The following is a 10,791-nucleotide window of genomic DNA, read 5'->3' as shown; positions in this document are numbered from 1 at the left end:
CCCTCTTCTGGTGTGTCTGAAGATAGCTACAGTGTACTTACATATAATAATAAATTAAAAAATCTAAAAAAAAAAAAAATTAAGGAACCTATGAAAAGTTAACAATGGACAGTTCTTCCACAGGGCATGGCTAATAGTCCTACCTTATGTCAAAAGTTTGTGGCCTAAGTCATTCAGCCTGTAAGACAACAATGGCCTACTATATACATCGTTCATTACACAGATAATATATTATTAGAGGGAAAAGACCCTCAGGACTTGCTTTTATGTTATAGAGATTTACAGCAGGCCTTAGGTGATAAAGGACTGCAAATAGCTCCTGAGAAGGTACAGTCTCAGGATCCTTATAATTATTTGGGTTTTAGACTTACAGATCAAGCTGTTTTTCCCCAGAAGATAGTTATTCACAGGGACAGCTTAAAAACTTTAAATGATTTTCAAAATTGTTAGGTGATATTAATTGGCGTCGCCCCTATTTAAAGCTTACTACATAAGAATTGAAACCTTTATTTGATATTCTTAAATGGAGTTCTGATCCTACCTCCCCTAGATCTTTAACCTCAGAAGGATTGCTGGCTTTAAAACAAGTAGAAAGAGCTATTGAAGAACGGTTTGTTACTTATATAGATTACTCTTTGCCTTTACATGTTAATTTTTGATGTTAATTCATATGCCTACAGGATTGTTGTGGCAAAGGGCTCCTCTAATATAGATACATTTGAGAATATCTCCTAAACATAATATCCTGCCATATTATGAAGCAGTAGCCCAGATGATTATACTTGGAAGAAAGCAGGCACTAACTTATTTTTGGCAAAGAGCCAATTATTGTTTAGTCTTATAGTGTAGATCAAGATACTTGGCTGAAGTAGCACAGTATGGATTTGTTGCTTGCTCAAAAAGGATTTATAGGAACTATAGATAATCATTATCCTCAAAATAGGTTGATAAAAATTTTAAATGTACATGTGGTGATATTTCCTAATATGACCTCTTTACAGCCTTTGCATAATGTTCTTTTGATTTTTACTGATGGCTCCTCTAAAGGGCGAGCTGGATATCTTATGATTAATCAACAGGTAGTCATAGAGACTCCTGGCCTCTCAGCTCAGTTACACTCCTGGGACAAGCTGACAGCGGTACTGAATGTTTTTCAGTCTGTGAATGATGCTTTTAATATTTTTACTGATAGTTTATATGTTGCACAATCAATTCCCTTATTGGAGACTTGTGGTATATTTAACTTTAATACGCCAGCAGGATCTCTGTTTTCACAATTGCAAAACATCATTCTTGCTCAAAAAAATCCGTTTTATATTGGTCATATATGAGCTCATTCTGGTTGTCCTGGACCTTTAGCTGCAGGCAATGATTGCATTGACAGAGTTTTAATAGGAGAGGCCTTAGTTTCAGATCCTGTTGCATTGGCTAGACATGATCATGATAAATTTCATCTCTCTAGCCATACCTTAAGGCTCCGACATAAGATCACTAAGGAGCAGGCAAGAATGATTGTAAAACACTGCCCTAAAAGTATTACATTATCTCCAGTTTCACATTTAGGGTTTAATCCACGAGGCCTTATGCCCAATCATATTTGGCAAATGGATGTAACTCATTATGTAGAATTTTGAAAATTAAAATGTATACACGTTTGTACTGACACTTGTTTAGGATTTCTTTTTGCTTCTCTACATACAGGAGAGGCCTCTAGAAATGTTTACAAGCCTTTAATGCTATGGGATTGCCTAAAGTCATTAAGACAGATAATGGGCTATCCTATTATGGTAACAATTTTATTTCATTTTGTAAGGAACTTGGTATCAAACATAAAACTGGAATTCCTTACACCCAATGGGACAAGGAATTGTTGAATATGCTCATCGCACTCTGAAAAATTGGCTTTAAAAAACAAAACGGGCAATTATACCTCCTAATGTCACCAAAAGCACATTTTGCTTTTGTCTCATTTGTTTTAAATTTTTTGCAAACTGATGTTAAAGGTCAGTCTGCAGCAGATCGCCACTGGCATCCAGTTCCTTCTAGTTCTTATGCCATGGTTAAATGGTGGAACCCATTAAATAATACACAGAATGGTCCAGACCCTGTTTTAATTTGGGGAAGAGTTCTGTCTGTGTTTTTTTCACAAAAAGAAGACAGAGCACAATGGCTGCCTGAAAGATTGGTTTGTCAAGTGGACATAGACCCTGAATCTTCTAGTTAAGTATGATTCCAACCTTGATGATGGCTAAAAATCTTTTTTAGCCAGAAGAGTTAATTTGGAGCACAGCCTCCACTTCCAGAGAATTTACAGCCCTTCTGTTGATGAGGCCAGAGTTTGAGCTTGATCGTTGCTAATTTGCAACTGAATAAAGTACCTGGACTTTCCCAAAGAAGTCTTTATCCTGTTGCTTTTCAACTCTCTGCTTTGTATTTCAAGTAGGTCAGTCACTGCCCTACAGCCTGTCTTCACCAAGCTTGCAGCCTTGCCTCCAGCAAGCGCAGGTGGCAGAAATTCATTGATATGAAGAAATATACTGAGTATATATTGTGGTTTTGGTCTGATTGGGAATAAGGTGTGCTATGAGGGCCAGTTAGTCAATGACGGGCCACAGAGATTCCTGGACTACTTCAAAATCTAAGACAGAGGTATGTGCCAAGAGGCCGTGGTTTATTAATAATATACCACAGAGCCGTTTTTTTGTGCAAAATAAACACAAGCAAGTTGCACATACTCTCCTTGACGGATATGAATAGTTCATAGAAAAATCTAAGTCCCAAGCCAGGCACGGACGCCAGCTTCCATAATTCCCAGGCAGGACCACGGAGCATATATAAATTTTATGCCCCAGTCCAGCTAATATTTATTATATATTATATATATTTAATTAATTGGAGCCTCCCCCAGCCTTGAGCAAGCTAGCTCAGACCTTGCAGCCACTGAGAATGAGACCACCTGGGGTGGAGCCTTCCCACCTGGATAGTTCTATTGTGCTGTTCTTCTCCAAGACACTGCTACTTGCTGAGAGGCTGAGATTCCTGAGACAGCAGGCAACCCAGTGATTGACACCTTGCCAAACTATGCTGTCAGACCAATTGCTTACAGGCTAGTGACAGGCATCAAGAGTGGATCTGTGGGAGATGGGCTTTCCCCCTTTATAAGTACAGAATTTCAGTAAACTTTGGGCTTTGATCAGCATTTGTCTTGGCCTCTTCCTTTTCGCGCTGTTTATTCTCTTTTAGCCCCAGTCTGCTTTTTAGGAGGACCTGGTTCGTGTGGCCGCAGGCGGTCACATTTATTCTTAAAAGGTTTATTCTTATCGAGCTTAAGGGTTTAATGAGCACCCAATTAAAAAAGAAGCCAACATATATTCAAAATAATTTTTTTGTTTTGTTTTGTTTTTAAAAGCTAGGGATCAGGGATCTCCACCTGTTTTTGTAATATTACTAATCATAACCAAAAAGTAGAATTAATCACCAAGAGATGAATAGAGAAACAAACTGTAGTACATAAGTACAATGAATATTATTCGGCCTTGAAAGGGGAAATTCTCACATATAATATAAACAGATACTGAGGAGTCAAAAAAAAAAGGCAAAAACCTGTATGTTCAGTCAAATTTACAGGGCGGGAAGCAGAACAGATACTTTCTCTTTTCCAAGATGAAAAATGTTCTGGAGGATGTTGCCCGGCTTTGTTTTTATTATTAACTTAATATATAACCTGGAGTTAACTAGGAAAAGGGTACCTCAATTGAAAACCTGCACTGATCAGATTGGCTTGTGGGTATGTCTAGAGCATTACCTCAATAGCTACCTGATATTAAGAGCCCAGCCCAACATGGGTGGTGCTACCCAAGGCAGGGCTGTATAAGAAAGGTAGCCACAGAGTGAGCCAGTAAGTAGTGTTCCTCCACAATTTCTGCCTGACTCCCTTCAATGATGAATTGTGACCTGGAAGTATAAGCCAAATAACACACTACACCCCTGCTGCTGTTTTGGTCAGAGTGTTTTATTACAGCAACAGAAAAGTAGCTAAACAAATGCCAAGAGAAATGTAGTCATTTTGGAAGCCCACGCTCTTGTTTCAGAGGGAAACAGGGGCCCTACTGAGATCTGGGCTAGAAGTCATTTGTATCACAGCCTGGTAAAGAACCTAGCTCCACTCTGCCTCTGTCCTGAAAATATAAGTGAGAGTGGCTTAAAAGTAGTGGACTACTAAGTTGTTTGGCAGGTAAATTTCTAGACAGCATAACATTTTAGGCGGTGGCCTAGTTACTACTGTTTATTTCTCTTAGTATGATGCACAGTTACAGAAGAGAGCAGGGAAACATGGAAAAGGCCATGCTTGGTAAGGAAAGGATTGTGAGTTTAAGAATACAGAAAGGGCCGGGCGTGGTGGCACACGCCTTTAATCCCAGCACTTGGGAGGCAGAGGCAGGCGGATTTCTGAGTTCGTGGCCAGCCTTGTCTACAAAGTGAGTTCCAGGACAGCCAGAGCTATACAGAGAAACCCTGTCTCAAAAACAAAAACAAAAACAAAAACAAAAAACAAAAAAACAAACAAAAAAGAATACAAAAAGGGGCCAAGGAGAAGCCTATGTGGTAAACATGCTTGCCACAAAAGCCTGGAAATCTAGTTTGGTTCCATAACTCATGTAAAGAAAGAAAAAAGGAGAGATCTGAGTGCACAAAGCTGTCCTCCTACCTCCAAATGTATGCTATGGCATGACCTCATGGTAACCCATCATGCAACACACATAATAAAGATGCAGAAAAGGCACAAGTGAAGACAGCAGCTGCAATTGTTAGACTAGTGCCTTTTAAGAGAAACCTTGCATTCTGTAATGACATAACCAGGAAAGGTATCCTTGATTAAGAAGATCATCATCATCATCATCATCATCATCATCATCATCATCATCATCATCATCATCTCTGCCTATTGAAGGCTATTGTAAAAAAGGCAACTTTAAAAGAAGAGAGAGCCTGAACTGGAATGAAAGAGGAGGTTCCCTGATTAAACAAACAAACAAACAAACACAAAACAAACAACAAAATCCCACATGCCTAGAAAGGTGTGTTCTCAGCCCGAATCGCCTCACTACATGGAAGTCATAGCTGTGGTGTATAAGGGGACCAGCTACACCTAAAGCTGGCAGCAGAACTTGGCATCATTATTCAAACAGTACTAGTTTTGCAGGCATGCAAAAGAAGAAAGCATCGTGTGTCCTGCACCACGGTTCCAGAAGGACGCTGAGGCCAGGCAATTGTGTGTCAGGGTTAGAGTCTCTGCATGGTGGCCCTAAGAAGTCACAGTATAAAAGCCGAGAAGGTGGAGCCAGCTACAACAGAGATCCCCAGGACTATGGGGTCTGAGTATACCTAAGAAAGCTACAGGCACTGAGTACAGCCTGCCCAAGAACAAGGTCCCATTTGTTGTAGGCAAACCTGGAGGGAAGGAACTACTCAAGGCTACTACAATCTAGACTTAGTTAACTTTTCTATTGCTGTGCTAAAACACCATGACCAACACAACTTAGTGAAGAAAGTTTTTATTTGGGGCTTTTGGTTCCAGGGGGATAAGATCCTATCTCCATCACAGTAGGGAAGCAAGGCAGGAGCATCTAGAGCTGATGAGAACTCACATTTTGAACCTTAAGTTGGAAACAGAGAAAGCAAACTGAAAATGACACATGGTTTCTGTAACTTCAAAACCAGCTTCCAGTGACATATTTCCTCCAGCAAGACCACCTCATAATCCTACCTAAACAGTGCCACAAACTGGGGACCAAGTGTTCAAATGCCTAGGAGTATGGAAGGGCATGTATCATTCAAACCACCACATTCCACTCCCTGTCCCCTATAGATTTGTGGCTATATCATAACACAAAAGGTATTTAGGGGATCCCAAGATTCAAAAGTCCCCTTACTCTTTTAGTCGCAATGCTGCTTAAAAGTCCAGAGTCTCTTCTCAGACTCCACAATCTCTTAATTGTAACTCCCCTGTAAAATAGAAAAACAATTTACTTCCAAAACACAATGACAGAAAATATACACTACTATACCAAAAGGAAGGATCAGGGTATAGTGAGAATACTGGACTCAAGGAAGACAAACAGAAACTCAGCAGGACAAACTCCAAACCCCATAGTCCCATGCCTGATGTCAAAGGCTTAGATCACTCTGCCCTTCCAGTTCTGCTGCTGGTAGCATACTTTTGTCCCTTGGGCTGGTTTCCTTCCCTGTGCACAACTCTAGAGAGAAATGTCCCATGGCTCTCACAGCTCCAAAACCTTGGGTTCTCTAACACAACAGAGCTTCCCTTCCATGGCTTCGGACAATGGTCTCTATGGAAGGACAGCCTTGCCATATACTAGTTGGCCTCACATACTAGCTGACTCTCTGAAACTGTGGGAAATTCTATTGCCCTTCATGACTCTAAAAGCAGTATCTATGTGGACAGCCAAGTTTGGGATAACATTTTAAATGTTATCCCCTTTCCTCTCCAAAACCATCCTATCGCATCCCCCCTTTGCCTGCTCACCCTCCCATCCACTTCTGCTTCCTTGACCTGGCATTCCCCCCTACACTGGGGCATCCAGCCTTCCCAGATTCAAGGGCCTCTCTCCCACTGATTTCCAACAAGGCCATCCTCTGCTGCACATGTAGTTGGAGCCATGAGTCCCACCATGTGTACTCTTTTGTTGGAGGTTTAGTTCCTGAAAGCTCTGGAGGTACTGATTAGTTCATATTGTTCTTCCTCTTATAGGACTGCAAGCTTGTTCAGCTCCTTCTGTCTTTTTTCTAGCTCCTCCATTGGAGACCTTGTGCTCAGTCCAATACTTGATCGCTTTAAATGCAGAAGCTTCTGTTTATCCTTCCTAGGAGCAGAAAATTGCTTAGGCCTTTCCCATTCACAAGTTGGTACCCCTCCCTTTATTTCAATATAGATTGGCTATTAATCTCATTATCTCTTACAGCATTAGCTGAAACTGTAAGTCTCCTGGTGCCTTTTTTTTCCTCTTCAAAAAGTATGTTTTGGGGCTGGAGAGTTGGCTCAGCGGTTAAGAGCACTGACTGCTCTTCTGAAGGTCCTGAGTTCAAATCCCAGCAACCACATGGTGGCTCACAACGAACCATAATGAGATCTGACGCCCTCTTCAGATACATCTGAAGACAGCAATGGTGTACTTAAATATAATAATACTTAAAAAAAAAAAAAGTATGTTTTCTTTTAGCCCAGTTGCTCCTTTTCCTGTAGATTAACTTAAGAGTAATTACTAACAACTTCATGACAAGTAAATATTAGGCTATCTTGAATTCTTCTCTGCCAAAGAAATTAGTCCATTACTTTTAAATTTAGCCTCAGGTAAGTTCTTAAACCCTGGGCAGAAAGCAGCTACCCCTCCCCCCCAACCCCAATAGCCTAGGAATGTTTTGTAGCCTGGTAGTTAACATTGTTCCCTTCTAAACCTGTTGAGCTGGGCCTCCATGATCTGCAAAGCTCTCCACTGCCTTCCAAGCTCCTATTAGGATGAGCTGGTAAGCCTATTTACAGCATTCTATGGCTTATGTAGTACAATGTCTCAAAGCCTTCCACATTCCACCCAGACCCCACATGTTAGGGTTCTTCACAGCACCAGGCCACTCCCTGGTATCAAGTTCTGTTCTATATTAGATACTTTTTTTTTTTTAAGATTTATTTATTTATTATATGTAAGTACACTCACTGTAGCTGTCTTTAGACACTCCAGAAGAGGGAGTCAGATCTTGTTATGGATGGTTATGAGCCACCATGTGGTTGCTGGGATTTGAACTCCGGACCTTCGGGAGAATAGTCAGGTGCTCTTACCCACTGAGCCATCTCACCAGCCCCGTATTAGATACTTTTGCATTGCTGTGATAGAATACCATGGCCAAGGCAACTTACACAAAGAAGGCTTTATGGCTTATGGTTCTAGAGGGGTAAGAGTTTATCACTATTACAGGGGCAAAGCATGGCAGCAGGCAGGCTAGATGGCCAAGAGCTTATATCTCAAAGTGTAGGCAGAAGGCACACTCCACTGCCTGAGTCTTCAAACTCTTCAAGCACGCCTTCAGTGATATACTCTTCCAACAAGAGCACACCTCCTATACCTTCCCACAGAACACCACCAACTGGAGACCAAGTATTCAAAGGACCAAAATAGGGGGTGGTAGTTCAATCAAACCAACACACATATAATGCTATCAAGATCTCCAGACAACAAACAAGCTTCAGGTCTTGGAGTTTGGATTGAGTCTTCTGTCTTGCTTTAGCCTGATTTGTCCTGTTGAGCAAGTGGAACCATATCACCAGACAAAAACTGGGAAGGTTGAGAGGATTCAGAGACCCCAGTACTTCTCCTATCTGAGAAAGGTAGGTGTTATCATCTACTGACTACCCGGTTTATGCCCCATTGCCCATGACCACGACACTCCACATGAACAGCACAGAATACAGATTTCGCCATGCTAACGAGGTATCTAGATGGGTTGGTCCCAAGTGGTTTAGTCAATAAGCTTCCCTTCCCAGACATTCCTTCCTGCAAAAGGTATTTAATCTTTGGTCCACCCTCAGTAAACCATATGCACCTATTTCCCAAGATGAACAATAAACAGATTGAACAAGCAAGGACTGCCTCTCCCATCAAGAACCACAGTCCGGGGGCTGGAGAGATGGCTCAGTGGGTAAGAGCACTGACTGCTCTTTTGAAGGTTCAGAGTTCAAATCCCAGCAACCACATGGTGGCTCACAACCATCCATAATGAGATCTGACACCTTCTTCTTGAGTGTCTGAAGACAGCTACAGTGTACTCACATATAATAAATATTTTTTTAAAAAAAAGAAAAAAAGAAAAAAAAAAACAAAAAACCACAGTCCGGGGACTCATCCCTGAGCTAAGCCAGAGTCCTCCAACCCCCACCCCTGGGCTTGCTGTCGGCCTGCCCAGCCTCCTTGTTCCAACTTTGTAAGGTTCCCACTGGTGACTAGATACCTGGGAGTTTAGGAAGTCCTGCCTCCTAAGCCTCAGCCTGTCTCCTTTCTTGCCTGGGCTGGGGTCCCCATCTTAGGCTGTCTTCTGCCATCCCCACACCCACCCCGGCGGCAGTGAGGGAATGTAGCCTAACACCTCTGCTTTTTGTCAGTCCCAATGGAAAGGTGAAATGTGGAACCATACTGTCTTTGCTATGTTCCTATTCTTTTCTTTTGGAAATAGCTTTTCTTATCCTGTACCTGGGAAATATACAACTTGTTCCTTAACTCTGTGGGGGTTAAGAGTATTCAAGAGTCTCAGAAGAGACTCTGGAATTTTTAACAGTTTTGAAATTTGATACTGATATGAATGCATTTTGCATTAAGGTGAGCATGAGCCTACGGAGTCCAGAGGCAGAAAATTTTGACTTAAAAATATGTTTGAGTATCATGCAGACAAAGGGTTGACTTGTAATAGTTAATCTTGATTATAAGCTTGAAAATATTTAGAATCACCTGAGTGATATATCCCATGCCTTTGAAGGCATTACCAGAGAGGTTGAACTGAGGAGGGAAGACCCATTCTGAATGTGGGCAGCATCATTCCCTATGTAAAATCGCTAGCTGTTTTACAATAACCAGATCTCTAAACTCCCTGCCAGCCCTCCTTCCAGTTTCTTGCCCAGCCCCTTCAAACATTTCTCCCTACCCGTTGTTCTTCCCTCAGCTTCCCAACAGTCTGATTAAACCGTCCCTTTTCCCAGGTTTCCCAATAGTAGTAGCTCCAAACTATAACAGCTGTTCTAGCCTATCTGCTAGATCAGCTTCTCCACCTCAAGTGTCTTCCTAACAATATCTTTTCCACCAACTGCCTTCTCTTCCCACTCTGGTAGCCCAGTTCCCGTTCTCAGCCTCAGCTGGCTTTTTAATATCCGATCCTGTTCCCAGAAATAAAAGAGGCAACCAACACTGAAAAGTTCTAACAGCTGAGAATTCTTCTTCTTTAAATTTTTGTCTTTTTTCTTTTTTTAAGATTTATTTATTTTATGCATATGATTACACTGTCCCGGTCTTCAGACGCACCAGTAGAGGGCACAGGATCCCATTATAGATGGTTGTGAGCCACCATGTGGTTGCTGGGATTTGAACTCAGGACCTCTCGAAGAACAGTCAGTGCTCTTAACCCCTAAGCCATCTTGACTACTAACTGAGGATCCTTTAAAGGATCATGCACTCAAGACGAATCACACTACACCCTGGGCCAAGCTCCTGGACCAAATGGAAAGAAGAAAGCAAATGCAATTCCAGTCTTCATCCCTCTCTCCTTTCTGAAGATGAAAAGGGACTGGACACTCATGTATTTGCTGCCACAGTGAGCTTAAGTAAGTCCTTCCCGCAAGTGTTTTGGTTTGGTTAGGAATTTTACTACTGTAACGAGAAAAAGTAGCTAATGCAATGCCCCTACACCTTTAGTCACTGATATGCTTGCAAAAAATTGACCTCTGAGTACTTCCCAATCATAAATGATTTCTATATTGATTCTTTTGTATGCTTCAAAATTCTACTTTTAAAAGGTTACTAGGCTAACAGTTACTCTATGCAAAGTCAAGGACCTACTAAGAGGAACACTATTTGGGGGTTATAATTATCTTTCATTGATACTGTGTGTAATGGTTTATATATTCTTGGACCAGGGAGTGGCACCATCTGGAGGTNTGGCCTGGTTNGAATAGGTGTGACCTGGTTGGAGTAGGTGTGTCACTGTGGGTGTGGGCTTAAGACTCTCACCCCA

The 10,791-nt window shown here is 41.6% G+C and overlaps 1 protein-coding gene across 1 annotated transcript in view; it reads right to left on the bottom strand.

Annotated features, from left to right (window-relative positions):
- Desi2 (desumoylating isopeptidase 2) overlaps nt 1-10,791 on the bottom strand; it is a 54,619-nt gene that overhangs the window by 35,756 nt on the left and 8,072 nt on the right. The window contains 1 exon segment of the mRNA XM_029538785.1: nt 5,934-6,006. Within this exon segment, the coding sequence (XP_029394645.1) occupies nt 5,934-6,006 (73 nt within the window).

This window comes from Mus pahari, chromosome 5 (assembly GCF_900095145.1).
Source record: "Mus pahari chromosome 5, PAHARI_EIJ_v1.1, whole genome shotgun sequence".
Lineage (NCBI taxonomy): Eukaryota > Metazoa > Chordata > Mammalia > Rodentia > Muridae > Mus > Mus pahari.
This window is presented reverse-complemented; position numbering and strand designations above follow the sequence as displayed.